Source organism: Cydia amplana, chromosome 9 (assembly GCF_948474715.1).
Source record: "Cydia amplana chromosome 9, ilCydAmpl1.1, whole genome shotgun sequence".
Taxonomy (NCBI): domain Eukaryota; kingdom Metazoa; phylum Arthropoda; class Insecta; order Lepidoptera; family Tortricidae; genus Cydia; species Cydia amplana.
This window is the reverse complement of record NC_086077.1, coordinates 4246888-4267931: the sequence shown is the minus strand read 5'-3', so window position 1 is coordinate 4267931 and position 21044 is coordinate 4246888. Positions and strand designations below refer to the sequence as shown.

General features: G+C 41.4%; 1 protein-coding gene across 1 annotated transcript in view; it reads left to right on the top strand.

Annotated features, from left to right (window-relative positions):
* The window catches only part of LOC134650982 (dynein axonemal heavy chain 3), a 94539-nt gene that overhangs the window by 69467 nt on the left and 4028 nt on the right, over positions 1 to 21044 (top strand). Inside the window, exons 54-68 of the mRNA XM_063505948.1 lie at positions 426 to 587; positions 1276 to 1462; positions 2289 to 2409; positions 5148 to 5315; positions 6504 to 6739; positions 7226 to 7409; positions 8664 to 8800; positions 9840 to 9977; positions 10427 to 10664; positions 11525 to 11732; positions 12319 to 12569; positions 13127 to 13284; positions 14068 to 14227; positions 15180 to 15374; positions 16652 to 16860. Coding sequence (XP_063362018.1) covers positions 426 to 587; positions 1276 to 1462; positions 2289 to 2409; positions 5148 to 5315; positions 6504 to 6739; positions 7226 to 7409; positions 8664 to 8800; positions 9840 to 9977; positions 10427 to 10664; positions 11525 to 11732; positions 12319 to 12569; positions 13127 to 13284; positions 14068 to 14227; positions 15180 to 15374; positions 16652 to 16860 — 2752 coding nt within the window. The remainder of the gene's footprint in view (positions 1 to 425; positions 588 to 1275; positions 1463 to 2288; positions 2410 to 5147; positions 5316 to 6503; positions 6740 to 7225; positions 7410 to 8663; positions 8801 to 9839; positions 9978 to 10426; positions 10665 to 11524; positions 11733 to 12318; positions 12570 to 13126; positions 13285 to 14067; positions 14228 to 15179; positions 15375 to 16651; positions 16861 to 21044) is intronic.

Below are 21044 nucleotides of genomic sequence, written 5' to 3'. Positions count from 1 at the left end.
ACATTAAAAGTCATGGTCGTGGATGTTTTAATCTGCATTAAATTATTATACGTGAATTATTTGACTGGTTCTTCAATGTATGGCATAAACCTATCCCTGTCCAAGTCATATTCTAATCAAATATGAACCGCGAACTCTCAGCGGCCAGTACGTACAGCAAGAAGGTTATTAGCGGATTAATGTCGCTGATTGGTAGTTATTGACATTATATGCATTTCATCTACACTTAGCTGTGTACGTTAGTGTAATAGAGACAGGCTCTGTAAACGTATCGTCTTATTTAAATGTAGGCGTAATTGTGTATGTGTGCTAATTTGGCCCGAGAATTTGAACGGTAATGTTCCCAAAGGCGGTTTCCAGTTATATGCTTTCACTGGATAACTATAATTGACAATTATAGTTTTAAACCCTGCATCGTCTTGCAGAGATCCCTTGTTCGGAATCATTTTCTCTGATCACAACGCTGGGCGAGGCGGTGGTGATCCGCGCGTGGAACATCGCGGGCCTGCCCGTCGACGCCTTCTCCGTCGAGAACGGCATCATCGTGGAGAAGAGCCGCCGGTGGCCACTGATGATCGACCCTCAAGGTATAGCTGGTCAACCAAATCCTGTCAGTAAAAAAAGGCGCGAAATTCAAATTTTCTATGGGTCGACATCCCTTCGCGCCTACATTTTTCAAATTTGCCGCCTTTTTCTACTGTCAAGATCTGGTTGACCAAGTATATGTTCCGTGTTATGATTACCGGAAATATTGTTGTGTGCCTGTGTCGATTGTCTGATCCTACCGACTGCGCCAACAAAGTATAGGGAACATTATTTTTCTAATCTTTTTACTCCCTTCCCCCTCGGTGACCGCCCGTAGTATATACCGAGGAGACCCCTCTAGTTGTCACGTAGTAACTCACGCATGTGACTTTAAACATTTTATGCGTCAGTGTTGCCACCTGTGAGTTTCAAAAGCGCTAAATGCTGCGCGCCATAAGTATTTGAATAAAGCTCGAAAAAGCGCGAGATTTCCCTAGAGGATATTGACTACGTTACTAAATTAAAACCTAAGACCCGACCTCATTCCCTGTACCAAGCGTGATATTTTGAAGAAGCCCAACTCACGTAGTATCGGTACGTTCCCTAATCATTATCACAACTATGGACTAATATTAAAATATTTTTGCCGTCAGAATAAAAACATCGTCACTCCTTTTACGATAGACGTCAGCATTTTTACAATATTCAACTATTTGTGCTGTTTTGGCAATGAGAAACTTGTATTCGCAGAGCAAGCGAACAAATGGATAAAGAACATGGAGCGCGCGAACAACCTGAAAGTGATAAAGCTGACCGACTCCAACTACGCGCGCGTGCTGGAGAACGCCATCCAGATGGGCATGCCCGTCATCTTGGAGAACATTCGAGAACACGTGGACGCGGTGTTGGAGCCCATACTGCTGAGGAATATCTTTAGGTAACCATTATTAACACTATTCGTAGACTAAGACGTAGGTATAGTTTGTAGCTTTCTAGTAGAGCCCGAAGGCTTATCCTATTGTCTAAGTAAAACCGCACGTGCTACTTACCTGCAAAAAAGGGTCTTCATTATTCTATTCGGCACCCTGAGCGCGGGCTAGTCCAACCCTCATAAAACCAGTGTAGGTGCGCTCTCCGATAACGCGCCTTTGTTACGCATCTCGATGACACATTTTAGACTGGTTCTGTAGCGTTCGACTCGCCGGCACTCAGTAACGGAAGTACTGACCACACACGTCGTAACAAAATATTTATCCATTAGTTCAGTTTGAATCTTATTGCAATTTCCATAGGAGTTGTAATTCAATTACCTGGGTAAAGTGAACGAGCGATTTTTATGCAGGTGGTTGTGGCACGTGGCACGAGCGGTTTTACTTAACAATAGACAATAGGGTTAGCCGTCGGGGTCTATTAGAAAGCTACAAACTATATTTACATGCGCCAAGCTTTCCATTGACGAAAAGGGCTTCACTCCTTCGGTTTCTGATGATGAGAAATCTATCTTAGTTATTATTTTTTTTCTTTAAATACATCCACAATTTAAATAAGTCCAAAAAATACAATAATTAAAAACCCTAAAAACTACTACATTCAATAATCCACTCAATTACTATCTACTTAAAAAATCCCCTTATCGATCATCTTATAGTTAAATTCGTTTTCCCGAGTTTTCACGCTCTCGCAAATTCACTTTTAACAGTTCTGTTAATAAATTTGCCGACGTGCATCAAATTGGCCGCCAAAAAAAACTGATTCTCATCCAGGTCGGGTGGCATCGACTGCTTGAAGTTCGGAGACAATATCTTGGAGTACAACTACAGCTTCCGCTTCTACATCACGACGCGGCTCAGTAACCCGCACTACTTGCCCGAGATTGCTGTCAAAGTAAGTACCTACAACCAGCCGCAAAATTGTCCATGCAATTTTACTGCTCGTTGCATACTTAGGTACTAGTTAGGGTTCCGTACCCAAAGGGTAAAAACGGGACCCTATTACTAAGACTCCGCTGTCCGTCTGTTTGTCACCAGGCTGTACCTCATGATTCATGAACCGTGATAGCTAGGCAGTTGAAATTTTCGCAGGTGATGTATTTCTGTTGCCGCTATTACAACAAATACTAAAAACAATATAATAAATATTTAAGTGTGGCTTCCATACAACAAATGTGTTTATTTTTGCCGTTTTTTTGCATAATGGTACGGAACCCTTCGTGCGCGAGTCCGACTCGCACTTGGCCGGTTTTATATTTTTATATAAACTCCTCTGCTCTTTCCACTTTATTTCCTCTTTAGTAACCATGAACTCGTGTCAGCTTTCGACTCGATTGGTGGTGATCGCTTCGATTGCGCGGTTGGTGGTTTTTATTTGCTGTTTATTTATCTGATGGCAGGGATTCCAGCTGTAAAAAGCGGCCAAGTGCGAGTCGGACTCGCCCATGAAGGGTTCCGTATTTAGGCGATTTATGACGTATAAAAAAAAAACTACTTACTAGATCTCGTTCAAACCAATTTTCGGTGGAAGTTTACATGGTAATGTACATCATATATTTTTTTTAGTTTTATCATTCTCTTATTTTAGAAGTTACAGGGGGGATACACATTTTACCACTTTGGAAGTGTCTCTCGCGCAAACTATTCAGTTTAGAAAAAAAACCGGCCAAGTGCGAGTCGGACTCGCGCACGGAGGGTTCCGCACCATCAACAAAAAATAGAGCAAAACAAGCAAAAAAACGGTCACCCATCCAAGTACTGTCCCCGCCCGACGTTGCTTAACTTCGGTCAAAAATCACGTTTTTTGTATGGGAGCCCCACTTAAATCTTTATTTTATTCTGTTTTTAGTATTTGTTGTTATAGCGGCAACAGAAATACATCATCTGTGAACATTTCAACTGTCTAGCTATCACGGTTCGTGAGATACAGTCTGGTGACAGACGGACGGACGGACGGACGGACGGACGGACGGACAGCGGAGTCTTAGTAATAGGGTCCCGTTTTTACCCTTTGGGTACGGAACCCTAAAAAGGAGGAGGTAAATATTTTACTAAGGATCGAGCATTTGACTCTACGCAGTTACTTATACATTGTAACTAGTTTTAATTAAAATTGAAATTAACCTAATCTATGTTTTTCATAACTTGGCTAACAACTAACAATTAAAAACTATAATCAATTTGAATTAAATCTAGAAATAAAATAATAAACACAAACAATTAAATATACTTACCCACAAAAAAAACCTAACCAATTATAAAAAGAACACCCTTCCAACAAGTCTGACTGCCGCATGGACCCCTTATGTCCTATGTTCCAATATTCCCTGTTTAGGGACTTTCACTGGGAAAATTCCCAGTTCCGGAAACATTCCCAAAATAAGTTACTGCCAAAGTAAGTTGCTTGTAATGCTAAACTTGTTATAAAGCGTGTCCCAAAAAGGACGCAAGATTTCAATTTGCCGCCATTTTTGTATTTTAGTGCTGGCAACCCTAAAAAAGCGGCCAAGTGCGAGTCGGACTCGCCCATGAAGGGTTCCGTATTTAGGCGATTTATGACGTATTAAAAAAAAACTACTTGCTAGATCTCGTTCAAACCAATTTTCGGTGGAAGTGTACATGGTAATGTACATCATATATTTTTTTTAGTTTTATCATTCTCTTATTTTAGAAGTTACAGGGGGGGGGGACACACATTTTACCACTTTGGAAGTGTCTCTCGCGCAAACTATTCAGTTTAGAAAAAAATGATATTAGAAACCTCAATATCATTTTTGAAGACCTATCCATAGATACCCCACACGTATGGGTTTGATGAAAAAAAAAATTTGAGTTTCAGTTCGAAGTATGGGGAACCCCAAAAATTTATTGTTTTTTTTCTATTTTTGTGTGAAAATCTTAATGCGGTTCACAGAATACATCTACTTACCAAGTTTCAACAGTATAGTTCTTATAGTTTCGGAGAAAAGTGGCTGTGACATACGGACGGACAGACAGACGGACAGACGGGCAGACAGACAGACATGACGAATCTATAAGGGTTCCGTTTTTTGCCATTTGGCTACGGAACCCTAAAAAATGATATTAGAAACCTCAATATCATTTTTGAAGACCTATCCATAGATAGCCACACGTATGGGTTTGATGAAAAAAAAATTATTGAGTTTCAGTTCGAAGTATGGGGAACCCCAAAAATTTATTGTTTTTTTTCTATTTTTGTGTGAAAATCTTAATGCGGTTCACAGAATACATCTACTTACCAAGTTTCAACAGTATAGTTCTTATAGTTTCGGAGAAAAGTGGCTGTGACATACGGACAGACAGACAGACGGACAGACAGACAGACATGACGAATCTATAAGGGTTCCGTTTTTTGCCATTTGGCTACGGAACCCTAAAAAGTGCAAAGTTTTAAGGATAATTAGAAATAACAGGAATCAAAATTATCAGTGATTGCCGACCTGCTCGCTAATACGTTAATCAAACATCTTTACAAACAAAGGGGTGCAGCAAACATCGAAATCCAAAATATCCATCGTGTTCATTTTCTACTAATAAGTAGATTAGTATTCAAGTTTGTCATTTATCCGTGTTTTCGTAGTTATTACAATGGCTAATATTAATCCGTGGTAGGTGACCCTGCTAAACTTCATGATCACGCCTCAAGGCTTGGAAGACCAGCTCCTAGGCATCGTGGTGGCTCAGGACCGGCCGGAACTGGAGCTGAAGAAAAACCAGCTGATAGTCGAGGGCGCCAACAACAAGAGGACCCTCAAGGAGATCGAAGATAAGATCCTAGAGGTAAACATCATCATCATATCAGCCCTTTATCACCCACTGCTGAGCATAGGCCTCTCTTCTAGTATGCCACTTGTCCCGGTCCTGAGCTAATCTCATCCAGAAGTGACCCGCAATCGAGGACAAGATCCTAGAGGTAAACATCATCATCATATCAGCCCTTTATCACCCACTGCTGAGCATAGGCCTCTCTTCTAGTATGCCACTTGTCCCGGTCCTGAGCGAATCTCATCCAGAAGTGACCCGCAATCTTCCGGATGTCGTACACCCAACGAGCTAACGGACGCCATCTTCTTTCATCCGAAAGCGGCCACCGTTTTGTTAACATTTTAGTCCACCTGCCATCACAACAATTATGACTAGAGTTGGGATGTTTGGTGGCATTGGGGTGAACACAAAGATCAGTGGAGTCGTTGTTGTAAATATTTTTTTGATGAATGAATTTTGACATAATTTATGACAAATAAAAAAACGTCAGGTAAAAGCTAATAAAAAGATCTCTAGCCAGAATGAACCATCGTTTCATCGTAAATTTATTTTTAAATAATATTATACCCATTTGGCGGTGGGATCTACCTTACTTGTTTTCGTATTTAATTTTGCCATATCCCTTACAAATATACTTATTACGAATGCGAAAGTAACTCTGTCTGTCTGTTATCTCTTCACGCTTAAACCGCTAAACCGATTCAGATGAAATTACACCCAGCCGCGAAATAGTTTGAGCTCCGGGCAAGGACATTTTTTTAATACTACGCCTGTGGCAAACAAGCACACGGCCCGCCTGATGGTAAGCAGTCACCGTAGCGTATGGACGCCTGCAACTCCAGATGTGTTACATGCGCGTTGCGGACCGATTCATTCATTATCATACACGACAACCCGGTAACCTTCAAATCAAGAGTGAACAGGCACCTTCTGGGCAGGCTCGCGCCATCGTAGGCCACGTTTTCGCCTCGCCTAGTCTGTGTGTAAGCCCATTTATAATTTAAAAAAAAATCCACGCAGACGAAAGTATTTGATCCACCCACATATAAAAATGTTTTAGATTTAGTTTAGTTTTATTTTAGATTAGTTTGTATTTAGTTTAATTTTAAGTTGTTTTTATTTATTGTTTTTGTCATGTTTTGTACCTTACAGGTACATGAATAAATTTAAAATGTTCTTTTAAATTTTGTGGTGTGATTTTAGGTGTTGTCATCAGCCGGCAACATATTGGAAGACGAGTCAGCCAACCAGATCCTGTCATCGTCCAAGGTCCTCTCCATAGAGATCAACGCGAAGCAGGCCGCGGCGGCCATCACCGAGCTGGAGATTGACGAAGCGAGACAGGGATACGTGCCCGTCTCGAAGCATAGCTCTGTGCTCTTCTTCTGCATCTCGGATTTGAGCAACATTGATCCTATGTATCAGTATTCGCTGGTTTGGTATGATCACTCCACTAATTATTTAACAACTACCGGTGGCGGATTTGCCCTAAGGCTCATAGGATCGGGCCTAGGGCGGCAGTCTATGTGATGGGTACTAAGAAAGGGGGGGCTAGTATAATTACTACAGGGCCTAGGGCGAATCCGCCACTGTCAACTACACTGTGTTTTTACTATATTTCACTTATTTTCGTACCTGCAGTTAAATACAGGTTCATAGTCATCCGTTTTAAGTAGCGCAAGAGATATGTATTACAAAAAAACAACCTATACAGAAGTCACACGGTGGAGAAACCTTACTCATGCGATATATGTCACAACAGCTTCGAAATATTGTACGCCTTTGTAAGGCAGGATATGGAGAACATGAATAATTTGTACCACCTTTGTAAACCCATAACCATACAATAAATATATTTTGATTTGATTTAAAAAATGATTTCATATAATTCAACATAATGTTTGACATTTAATTCCCATTCCCAGGTTTATAAACCTCTACAACCAAGCTATATTGAACTCTCCGAAGTGCGACGTGCTAGATGAACGCCTGACCAGCCTTAACGCCTACTTCACTAAGAGCATGTATGAAAACGTGTGCAGGAGTCTCTTTGAAAAGGACAAACTCATATTCTCTCTCGTTCTCACTCTTGGAATACTGAGAGCCAAGGTAAAACGGACTTTATTGGCAGCTGATAAGTTTCAATTTTAGATTGAGATGAACCTTATGAAAATTATGAAATAACCACTAGTGCTATAAATCTTCTATCTGAAGCGTTGATGCTGCATACCGTTATACCGTCTTTCTACCATTATAATTACTTAACAAAATAAAATAAATAAATAAATATCAGGGGACATCTTACACAGATCAACCTAGCCCCAAACTACGTAAAGCTTGTACTATGGGTGCTAGGCGACGATATACATACTTATATTATATACATACATAGGAAACAACCATGACTAAGGAACAAATATTTGTGTTCATCACACAAATAAATGCCCTGACCCATTCGAACCCAGGACCATCGGCTTCACAGGCAGGGTCACTACCCACTAGGCCAGACCGGTCGTCAAGTATGGTATAATGTTAGGTTATCTTTTTAGTGACGGCCAACTTATTGTACAGTCCAAGGAGACTACCTCATTTGGATTAATTGAAGGGATTTTTACAAAAACAACATAACTGCTTAGAGCGGTTGATACTTTTTTAAGAACATTGTTAATCGTTTCAGGTGTCAACCAGTGTAGTCAGTTATGTTGTTTTTGTAAACATCCCTTCAATTGTTTAGACACTAAGCAGCATTACTAGAGTTCTTCTTATATTGCAACTTTCAAACCCATCAGAGTTTTCGGAAGTAAAAAACTATGTTGTCACTCATCATCACTACAGCTTGGCAAAAAAGAGTAGAAATTAAAAAGTGACAACACTGTAGTGTCGTCCCGTTTTCTTATATAAATTGGTTTGAAAGGGACACTACAATGTTGCCACTTTTAAATTTCTACTCTTTTTTGCCAAGCTGTACATAGTATAAAACAAAGTCGCTTCCCGCTGTCTGTCTGTCCCTATGTACTTACCTATACTTAGATCTTTAAAACTTCGCAACGGATTTTGATGCATTTTTTTTAATAGATAGAGTGATTCAAAAGGAAGGTTTATGTATAATTTGTTTACCCGTGCGAAGCCGGGGCGCGTCGGTATCGTCTTGGGTGGTCCCATTATTTTTTCGTCAAGTTCTTAAATTAGTCCTATTCTGCTTTCGTCACCCATTCTACATTCGTCACAATCGTCGGTGGCTTTCAATGTAGAATGCGTGACGAAAGCAGAATAGGACTAATTTAAGAACTTGACGAAAAACGAATGGGACGACTCAAGACGATATCGGCGCGTCGCTAGTAAATTATAAAATCTGTTTGTCAGGGTAACTTGGATGAGGAGATGTTGGCGTTCCTGCTGACCGGCGGCGTGGCGTTGGACAATCCTTACGAGAACCCAGCGCCAACCTGGCTGTCCGATAAATCCTGGTCCGAGATCGTACGCTCCAGCAATCTGGCAGGGTGAGTGTAAGCAAAGAAAATAGAGTGTATAGAGAGTTACTGTCATGGTAAATTTGTAGCCCCAGTACATTCACTGCCATCTTTTGACAAAGGTCATGGCGCCATCGCTAGAAAAGATTGCACCATACCTTTGGCCTACTGTCGGGTAGATGGCGTTAATTTCAATATTTAACAAATCAGTGAAAGAATAAGAGTCAAAGTCAAATGGCGTTCTAACAGTTTTAATCGTTTGTCAAAAGATGGCAGTATTTACTGTGGCAACATAATTTACTTTGACAATCAGCCTCTATTTCAAATTCTCTTTGGTCTAAGATAAGCTTTGATTGTGATAGGTTTTGACATGTTTGCCAACGTATTATGAGTGATGAAGACGCTGACTTGGAACTCCGGTAGCCGTTTTAAGAAGTGTAACACTCTTACGATACATGTCGCTTACTAGGGTCCCCTTAACTCATAAGCACAGGGCGGACACGCCATACATCAAAAATGATTTGCGTTTATATGTGTGCGCGGCACGTCTGTACACGCGTCATTGAGTTTCTGACGGAATCCTGACGGAATCTCAGTAGAGCGACTTACGCACACATTCATGTCGCGGCCTGTCGCGGGCGAGGTATCCGAGTCGGGGCGGGGTGGTGCGTGTCCGTTCTGTATGATAATACTATTACTTATTCTGTGTCATAAGGTGGAAAGATTTGCTGGCTATGAATGAGGTCTTGATGGCTAAGATGGCAAAGCGCTGGAGTATCGATCCAGAGGCCGTGTTCAAGTCTCACCCAAGACAGTAAATTTTCCACTTTTAAGTTTATTCTAAGTGTAATGTCAGGCGTGGCTCACTCCGCGATTTCGTCGCTTTGCTACAGGTAGCTAAAAGTACATCCGTTCCACACCAATTTTGGGGAAAGCCATAAGCCGCGCTTGGCGCTGTCGCCACCTAGCGGCCATATCTGTGCTGATCGTAACAGACGCATTTTGTTAGAGAGTGAGTCTTCTGTACCTAGTACTATTATTTATTCTAAGTGTAATGTCATGATTTCAGTCTCCGAGGATTCAAGGAGAACTTCATGAATAATGTGAAGGGTTGGAAGGAGTTCTACGACTTGGCCGCCCCGCATGAGGTCGAGTTTCCCCCGCCCTATCAGAATGTCAAGGGCATAGCGAAACTAATCATACTCAGGTAATTTAGTGGGTTTATTTTTTTGATACGATATTGCAAAAAAATATTGAAAAAAATTAAAACGTCTGCATGTTGTATGTACCTACTGCTATTGCCGGAAAATTACAGTAGCTGAACTTAATCCATTATTTTTATGATTTTAGAAGATTACCTATATGCTTATGAAATATTTTCCATTGTACTGAGACTATCGAGTCTATTTTGATGAAGTTTGAATCGGTTTTTTTTTGTCCCGACATGAAAGGTACATTTTAACCGACTTCCAAAAAGGGAAGATCCGGAAATCCCATACAGATGTAGTCCATAATTGTTTTCTATCGTATTTTCTGGGAAACGTTCGTATTTGTCATGCTACTTCAGTCAACCTCAGTACTTTCTGTACTAAATGCTCATAAAGCGAGTCAAATGCACGTTACCGGCCCTTTAGAACCTTTATTTTTTGCAATCAGATGCATTAGGCCGGACAAGCTCATCCCCCTGGTCCAGCAGTACGTGGTGGGGGAGATGGGGCGCACCTACATCGAGCCCCCGCCCTTCGACTTGGAGAAGTCTTACAATGACAGCAACTGCTGCTCGCCTCTCATCTTCATCCTGTCTGCTGGTTCTGACCCGATGTCGGGGCTGGTGAAGTTTTCCATGGAGAAGAAAGTGATCAGCTTTGAGACGATCTCGTTGGGACAGGGACAGGTGATTGGAATTGTTCCTTTTTTATCCAACTCACACCTAGGTAGCGATCTTTATTTTCAAATCAAGTAATTAAGAAAGTCAGTAGGCTAAAATGTCATAACATGGCACTAGCACATCATGTTGGTTTTATTATCCCTACTTATTAATTAGGTATACCTGCAGATGTGCTGTCCCGTAGGACAGTCTCCAAAATTCCGGACACGGAAAAGTTTCGGAAACTTCTTATATTTTTGTAATCGATTTTTTTCATTTAGCATAGTTTCCCTTTTATTCCTGTGAAATTTTGCTGAAATTTCCTAGAAATGTTCCAACTTTTTGGTAACTTTCCACAACTTACACACTTGTCCTACTATCCTAAGTACCTACTGACGTCTTAAGACATTCCAAATTCCATCGGTGTGCAATAGGAAATATTACGCAAAACTCTGCGTAGAGGACGTCCTAGCACAATCACAGGGCCTACTGCGAGACACGATAATATAAAGTTCGGCTTCTGCCTCTCTCTTACATATTCGATCGATAGAGAGGCGGATAGCGAAATTTCGAGTAGGCCACCTGTAAACAAGTATGTATAAGTTACTCTATGGTTTAGTATGTGCACTAGTGCTGCACTCTGGCGCCAGAACAGTAATATTCCCAAATTAATTTTGTATTAAGCAGAAACGTCTGCGAACGATGCTATTAAGCTTCGAAATAAATTAAAAGTGGAAAAATTCACTGTCTTGGGTGGGACTTGAACCCACGACCACTGGATCACTAGTACAGTGCTCTTCCATCTGAGCTACCAAGACCGTACCCAATTCAGCGAATATTCCCTAATAAAAGATGCACTTTACTAAAGAACAAGTTGTCCCCACCAGGGTCCCATAGCCGCGAACATGATAGCGGAGGCCATCAGGACCGGCGGCTGGGTGGTGCTGCAGAACTGCCACGTCATGGACTCCTGGATGGGGGAGCTGGAGCGCATATGCGCGGAGGTGATCACGCCGCAAGCCGCGCATCACAACTTCCGCTGCTGGCTCACTTCCTACCCGAGCCGCGCGTTCCCGGTCACGGTTCTGCAGAACGGTTGGTTCTTATCTATAGCTGGTCAACCATATTGTCAGTAAAAAAAAGCGCGAAATTCAAATTTTCTATGGGACGATATCGCTTCGCGCCTACATTTTTCAAATTTGCCGCCTTTTTCTACTGTCAAGAGCTGGTTGACCAAGTATAACTACGTTTAATAGTATTTATTATTTCAAGATTGTGTAGGCTATTGTGAGTTACAGGAAGGTTGACAGGAAGACCTATAAAAAATCTACGGTCAAGCGTGAGTCGCACTGAAGAAAAAAAACATTGTCAAAAAATGTCCGAATTATGCCGAGCGCGAGTCCGATTTTTTTTTCTGGATGAACTGTGGACCTATTTTAGGGTTCCGTACCCATTGGGTAAAAACGTATTACTAAGACTCCTCTGTCCGTCTGTCTGTCGGTCACCAGGCTGTATCTCATTAAGCGCGATAGCTAGACAGTTGAAATTTTCACAGATGATGTATTTCTGTTGCCGCTATAACAACAAATCCTAAAAAGTGCGGAACCCTAGGTGAGCGAGTCCGACTCGCACTTGTCCGTTTTTTTTTGACAACATCATTGACGACATCAAATATTTGTAGGCGTAAAGATGACCAACGAAGCCCCAAAAGGCCTTAAAAACAACATCTACCGGTCGTACATATCGGACCCGATCTGCGACCCCGAGTTCTACATCTCGTGTCCGCGCACCGAGGAATGGCGGCGGCTGCTGTTTGCGCTGTGCTTCTTCCACGCGCTGGTGCAAGAGAGACGCGCGTTCGGACCTCTCGGCTGGAACATACAGTACGAGTTCAACGAGAGCGATCTGAGGATCTGCATCATGCAGCTACAGGTTAGGTTGATTTATCACGAACACATCCAATCCCATTGTCTAACAAGCATTGTCATAGCCTTTGGGCTCATTTAGACGGTGCGAGAACTCGCAAGCAAGTTTTTTTACATTGCGTTATTTGATCGGTCTGAATGGTCCACAATGTAGCTAAAATCGTATACGAGTTCGCGCGCCGTCTAAAAGAGACCATTCGGTGACGACGCTCACAGAATTTCTGAACGCGCAAACACATATGCAAAGGCTTCAGGTATATAATTGCGTTTAAAAATAATTAAGATAATATTTACGCCGCCATTTTGAGGTATAGATGGTCAAGCAAATTTTGTCAGTAGAAAAAGGCGCGAAATTCAAATTTTCTATGGGACGATATCCATTCGCGCCTACATTTTTCAAATTTGCCGCCTTTTTCTACTGACAAGATCTGCTTGACCATCTATAGTTGCACACCAGACCTATTGATTGCTTCTAGAATCAATCTTTCAGGGAGAAATTTCTTCTCTTTTAAAATCTTTTCCCGCTTTCTGAGGAATACAAATAAGCAAATGAATACTTTTCAGATGTTCCTCACCGAATACGCGGACACTCCGTTCGACGCGTTAAACTACCTCGCCGGGGAGTGCAACTACGGCGGCCGGGTCACCGATGACAAGGATCGCAGGCTCATACTGTCGTTGCTGTCTCTGTTCTACAACGACGAGGTTACTGAGGTTCCCGAGTGAGTAACACGGTTTGATTTAATATAGTAACTCCTCTCAGAGAGTACAACATTATAAATGAAGTGAAAGTATAAAAAAATACTTTACGAAATTATAGCTGGTCAAGCAGATCTTGACAGTAGAAAAAGGCGGCAAATTTGACAAATGTAGGCGCGAAGGGATAATGTCCGATAGAAATTTTGAATTTTTTCTTTTTTTCTGACAAGATTTGCTTGACCAGCTATAACAGCTTATAAGTAATACTTTTTACTTGCCATCCGATGTCTGGCTGATGGTATGTCCTGGATGGGGAATTTAAGAATCTGGAAAAACTGCTATTGTTAGGAGGCGGTTTTTATCAGGTCTCTTTTGTTTCAATGTCGATGGTTGTTTGTAGTACTTAATCTTCGTGTGCTGTTTAGTAGGTAATTTATATTACTTTACCTATGTACAGTCACCACACGGGATTGTTATATCACTTAGGGTCCTTGCTAAATTGGAAATTGAACAACCAATTTAAATGGCGTAACAATCGCGGAGCGTGATGGTAACATCTGAAAAGAGAACAAATATTGCTCAATAAAGCTGTGATAGTCACCTGACAAGCCCACAATTCTGCTTTGCCGTCAATGAACCCAATCGTAAACCGTTTACGGCGTCATTCATAAACGTCTTCTAAGTTAATCAGCTGATGATCATCGTTTGTCCCTCTCTGTGCCATAACGACAGATAGGGACAAACGACCATCATCAACTAATTAAGTTAGCAGCCGTTTACGAATAACGCCATTATTATTTGCGCAGATACTCGTTCTCTCCGAGCGGCAACTACCGCATGCCGCCCTCGATGGATTACAACTCTGTTCTGCAGCACATTCGCGCTCTACCCATGATCGCCAAGCCTGAAGTGTTTGGTCTCCATGACAACGCGGACATCACTAAGGACAACAAGGAGACTGGTGCTGTAAGTTCTAACTATTTACCTGTTGCATAAAGCCGTTACAACATCGTTATGTAGAGCATACACGCGGTATACCCGTGATCGCCAAGCCCAAAGTGTTTGGTCTTTATTAGGGTTTGCAATCCGGATCCGAAATGTATGAAATTATCCGGATCCGGATCCGCGGATTTTCCCATACATTTCAGTTACGTCGTGCAAACCCTAGTCTTCATGACAACGCGGACATCACATCTAAGTACCTGCTGCCATCCATTTATAATACCGTCTTTTCGATCATTTTCACGCTTAACCAGTAAGTAATAAAATGTCAATCCCGATGGAGATATTCAGCCAACAAGTGACATAACTATATGGCAAAGCGTGATGTAGAATCTAGCCTCCTAAGGCCCAAGGTCCTGCCTATAGTACCTATTCCGTTCGATGTAATTTAAACCAAGGTCAATTGTAACAGTCGCTTTTGATTTGTTTCGTTCAATTTTCAATCAACGCAAATACAACTCTATTTCCTACAATTTAGGTTCAAATTTCAGTGGCAAATTTTGGATGATTCGTTTGTATGGCTGGACCTTAGGAGGCTAGACCTGCTTCAAGATTCCACATTCCCTTATCATTTACAGGGGCATTCCACGAGAATGTCGCTTACGTAACGCTTTCGCCTTGTATGGCAGCTACCCTAATCAAATCCCTAAAGTTCTAGAATATACTGCCAATTTCTTAGCCAAGTCGTGAAATATTAACAGACCCAATATAGCTTACTCAGCATTTTCAGAAGTATTAGAATAATGTCGTTACGTATTACTGAATCGCGATTAGAAAGGGATTGAGATAGCTGTCAATCCATATTGATTTTGACGTAAGTGTATGGAAATCTGTTATTTCTAATCCCTTTCTGATCGCGGCATGATAATAAGCGACATTCTTGTGGAATGCCCCTACATCAGTTATTTTCTCCTAGTTACTCTTCGGCTGTCTGCTGACGCAGACGTCTATAATCGCGGGCGGGGGGGGCGAGGGTGGCGGGGAGGGCGGGGGGGTGGTGGAGCTCACCAGGGACATGATGGGCCGCATGCCGCGACTGTACAACATCGACGATGTCAGCGCCAAGTATCCAGTGCAGTACTACAACAGCATGAACACTGTGCTAAAGCAGGTGGGTCAACAAATCCCTGTTTTGACATTTTGCTGGGACATCAGTGAAGTGTGTCGAACGTCGGTAATTATAAAGGTAATAATAAAATAAATTTCGCGATAGACCCTTCTTTAAACGTGAGTTAACAGTGAGAATATATTTTTCACCTCAGCAGCTCGAACAAGGGTACTTTGCTACTTAAAAACAGTGAGCAATGCGATTTTTTTTAAGTAGCAAAGTACCCTTGTTCGAGCTGCTGAGGTGAAAATTTAATTGTTGGTATATCTTAAGAAAACATGAGTGAATAGAGGTAAGTGATGAAGAAGGAATACCTTTTTCGGGTTCTCTAATATGTTCTCACTGCTGAGGTGAAAAGTTTTGTGAACTACACGAGGTCAAAGTTATTTACATCTCGTGCGCTTTTGAGTCCCTTACTACGCTCAAGATTCTAAATTATTATAGAATCTTTCGCTTGCACGGGACTCAAAATAAGCACTCGAAGAAATATCAAACTTTGATCTCTTGTACAAATAACTATAGGTATCCTGTCTTTTCATTCATCTCTTTTCACCAGCAAACAACCAATTGGTAGCGCAGGTTATGATGCAGAGAGAAAAGCGTTCAACATTGTTATCAAAATCGAAAAGTTACCAGCGCATAGCTCGAGGGCGGTAATCTAAGCAGACAAACTCTTTACAACTTCATCATCATCAGCCCGTTGCTGTCCACTGCTGGAGATAGGCCTCTCCCAAGGCAGGTACCTACGCCACAGAGCCCGTTCTCCCGCTTTATGCATCCAGTCGCTGCCGGCCCTGCTGTGCAAGTCATCCTGCCATCTGGCCAGAGGGCAACACAGCGTCTTTATTTTATAATTAACTAGCGACCCGCCCCGGCTTCGCACGGGTTAACAAATTATACATGAACCTTCCTCTTGAATCATTCTATTTATTAAAAAAAACCGCATCAAAATCCATTGCGTAGTTTTAAAGATCTAGGCATACAGACAGAGAGAGCGGGAAGCGACTTTATTTTATACTATGTGGTGATTATAATGCAAAATAATCAACAATAGACGTCTTATGTGGTGTTCTTTGAACTTGCCGATACCCGCTTTAGGCCGCTATAGCTCACCAAGTGGTGAGGAGGCGGGAAGAATTTAATAATCCCTGATCCTGATTTTCCCTTCGCTTCCCGAATCTTCGTGTCCCATTCCGCACTTTCCATGTGTGTAAGAGGCCTTAAAACGAAAATACCCAACTCTTTGTATCCTAAGTATATTTTGTAAATCCGTTTATCAGGAGCTGATCCGCTACAATCGTCTAATAGCTGTGGTGTCGCGCACGCTCTACGGCGTGCACATGGCCGCCCAGGGCCTGGCCATCATGAGCGCCGAGCTGGAGGAATGCAACAACGCCTTCGTCAAAGGCATCGTTCCTGCCGCTTGGAAGTCTAAGAGCTATCCCTCGATGAAGCCCCTGGGGTCCTATGTAGCCGACTTGTTGAGCAGGTTGGTTAAGTTGTGAGTTAACCTTTTTGACGCCAATGACGGATATGTCGGCGGCCGATCGTAATGTTCCTGTGTAATGTTTTGACGATAGTGACATTAAACCAATATATAGGTAGGATAGGTTCGTTAGGTTGCTTTAGATGCCCGAAGGGCAAACTGCCCAGAAATAGGCGGGGCTCCGTCGACTCAGGGAACGGGTCAAAGATTTTCACGTTTCACGATATGCCTAGGAATTTCACGATATGCCTGATCTTACGATCGGCCGCCGACAGATATATCAGCACCGCAGGTCCAACGCCAGAGACGGATTAATCGGTCACATATCACAGAGCAACATGTAGCGGAGATGAGAATGTTAAGGTGGATGTGTGGCGTGACAAGAATGGATAGGATAAGGAATGAGTATATAAGAGGAAGCCTGAAAGTTGCACCCATAACAGAAAAAGTAAGGGCAAACCGCCTAGCCTGGTACGGACATATGATGCGGAGGGATGAAAGTCATGTGACGAGAAAGGTATTACGAATGAATGTGGAGGGAAGTACAAGGAGAGGAAAACCGAGGAAAAGGTGGATGGACTGTGTGAGAGATGATATGAAACGAACGCAAGTGAATGATGAGATGACGGGTGACAGAGAGGTATGGAAGAGGAAGACATGCTGCGCCGACCCCAAGTAAATGGGACAAGGGCAAGAGAATGATGATATCACAGAGCAACATAGGCCTACGTGCACATGCATAAAGTTCAATTTCAGTTTTGACACTTCGGTGACGTGGCGTCAGCGTGACAGCTGTTGTGTTTGACACGACGTCGAAATGGTTAACACAGCGCCGAAAACCCGTTTATAAAAATATCGGGGATTTTATTATTTTGTTCCCAGGCGGTTCCGATAGTAGAGGACTGTCTATTTCAAACATAGACAGAGAGAATCATACTACATATCTTTGTACTAGCACCCAAAAGAAAAGGATGAGTAGTTTTCCTGCCGGCTTAGCCAAGGTGACAATCGCTATCGCTTCGATAACGAAACGCTTTGGGTCTCTCTATCACTCTTCTGTATTAGTGTGACAGTGACAGTTGCGTTTCGATCGCTACGGAGCGTTAGCGATTGGCACGTTGGCTACGCGGCCTGGTTCTTACTGACTGACAAATTGGTTTGACCAACTATAAAGTGTCATTCTATGGAACTTGATAACTATATATGTTACTTAAACAAAATGTCACCATAGTGAATTCATCATTCAGAGACAATTTAAATATAGCGGTTTGTTTACATAGTTAGCAAGTTCCATAGAATGGCACTTTAAATGGGACTATTTAGAGGGAGAGAAAAAGAAAAAAATAACAAATAAATTCAGTTTACTATCACAATACTAAAGCTAACATTTAAATACAATGTTTGTACTCAGTCTGTTGTTGTACTGATGCGAGTGTATTGCACATGTAACTATTATAATATGACACGAAAACTTCATTCAAGTAACTTATAGGCAAAGCCCACACCAAAACTTTTTTTGTAATTTCTAAACGTTTTTAGCAGGGATATTGCGAACATCCGCATCTGCATCCGCAACCGCGGAACTTCCGCATTATTTTCAACATCCGCATCCGCATAAAATCGATGCGGAGCTTATGCGGATGCGGATGTCGAACAAGTCGGTACAGAAAAGTCTTAGCGGCGGCGTAAGTGCTAGGTAATTTCGTCATTACCTATAACGAAATCGTCTAGATCCAGAAAAGTCGGCCAAGTTACTGTTTATTAAATATAACGCACCTATATTCTTGCTCAAATACTAAACGTTTCGTATTTTTTAATAAAAAAAATACATAAAATGTAATATTTGACGTTTTCTAAGTGCCTAATCTTGACATCCGCATCCGCATCCGCGGATGTGAGCCTTTAAATATCCGCATCCGCATCCGCGGATGTCAAAAAATCTGCATCCGCAACATCCCTGGTTTTTAGCAGCAGGTGTTACAATAGGTACGTTGTCAACTAATTCCCCGTTTCATGGCTTTTTTAAGTTAATAATTAACTTAATTCCATATTATAGTCTGTCAAGCCATTTCCGTCAGTAGAAAAAAGCGGCAAATGTAAAAAAAATTGGTGCAAAGGGTTATCGTCACATAGAAAATTTGAATTTCACGCTTATTTCTACTGAAAAAGTTGTTTAACAGACTATAATATACATGTATTATCTTTAGGTAAGTATCTATACTTGGTCAACCAGATCTTGACAGTAGAAAAAGGCGGCAAATTTGAAAAATGTAGGCGCGAAGGGATATCGTCCCATAGAAAATTTGAATTTCGCGCCTTTTTTTACTGACAAGATTTGGTTGACCAGCTATATTACATTAACTAAAAGTCAATTTAAAACTATCTTTACGATGCGCCGAAAAAATCCTTAATTATATTTTCCAAAGCTTTCCCAGACTTGGTTTCTTTTTCACGAGCTAATTCATGAAATAGGCAAATAGCTAAATTTTTATAATAGAAAGAGAGCATCACTGCATTCTGACCAATTTTTTTAAAACTAATTCTAACCACAACATGAATATGACAATCAGATCACATTAAAACATACATATAAGTAATACAACACTATGTTGGTTGACATTAGAATGATCTTCGGAGTTTATATTTCCCTTTGAAAAAAATCTAGCGTATTTTTTTTGTATGGTGCATTGCACCACAATTTCTCTTTCGTAACAATAAAAATACTAGGAAGCCTATCTGTGGTCTTTATACACGGTAACGCGTTCAGTATGGATCAAACGAGGCTAATCATAGAGGACCTTAAGAGCTATCGATGCAACCCCCATGTATGTTCAGCATGATTTCGGAGAATCATTCCTCTATTTTTATTTAATCGTATGGCTACAAAATCTGGTCGCTTACTAACAAAATATTTGTGGAAATATAGGTACTTAACAATTAAGGGCTATAATCTAATATCCAGCTTCTTCACCCAGTGGGCTGCGTTCACATCAGGGAAGAGCAAGTCTAGGGAATATCCAGTGTATTTCCTCTTTGGACAGTCATAAATAATATGTTTTATGGACTGCACAGGAGCTCCGCAGTCACACGCCGATGAATTTCTCCAGCCACACTTAATATAGTCTCCGCAGAGTCCATATTCTGTTCTAAGCCTGTTCAATTGGCACCAATCCCGTCTGGGGGCCGAGAATCCAAGTGGCTTCCGCGTGGGGTCATAAGTTGCAACGTCTGCCCTTGGCGGATTTGCCCTCCATTCGTCTTTCCATTTCCATTCCTCTATCATCAGCCTTCGCTTCATCTGTACGTTCAGTACAAATCACACCATTTAAAGGTAAGCCGATATATAGCTTTGCTTGATCATTTAACGGTGTATTTTAGAACTTTATGCAATGTATATTAGCTATATATATGTAGCTAACAATTCTGCCACACACGTCATATAAGCATCATTCTGGTTTAAAGCCCCTAACGTACATTATTAGTAACCTGAGCGAAGATTTATAAGTATTCCTAACTACAAAACATTGTTCAGAAATCTTATTAAATAATTGACACATAGAAAATGCAGTAAACAGTCAACAGCTAACACCTACCTACATTGTGCAACCCTTAGCGCCACTTGTACCATCCCACTAACCCGGGGTTAACCGGTTAAACCGTTAACCCAGTGTCAAATTGTACTGGTAACCACGGTAACTCCAGGTTTAACCGGTTAACCCCGGGTTAGTGAATGATGCAAGTGGCCCTTAGAGTTATGATTTCAATCACAGTGGTCACAAATAGTCGCAATGTTCTCAAGTTAAAGAGGTTGAAAACACTGACGTAATCTAAGTACCTATTAAATACTATTAGTAGTCCTAAATGTACTAATACACATACAGTAAAAACCGCCCAAGAAGATTCTGCGAAGAAGCGTGTTAAAATTTATGAAAACAAGTAGCAGGGACCAGTGTAAAATGGCGTATTACGCGGCAAATCGTATTAAACGGGTACTACTGTATATGTGTAGCCATTTGGTGACGACATTAGAAGGCGATGCTAGGGCTTCAAGCCTACATATAAGAAAAATCTCCATCAGGAGGTCAACGAACACGTAGATCGAAAAAAAAATTATAATAATTTTGAACCAGACAGAAATGCCATTTTTTGATTGTTTTGTATCTGTTCCCTGCGCTTCCGTATTTATA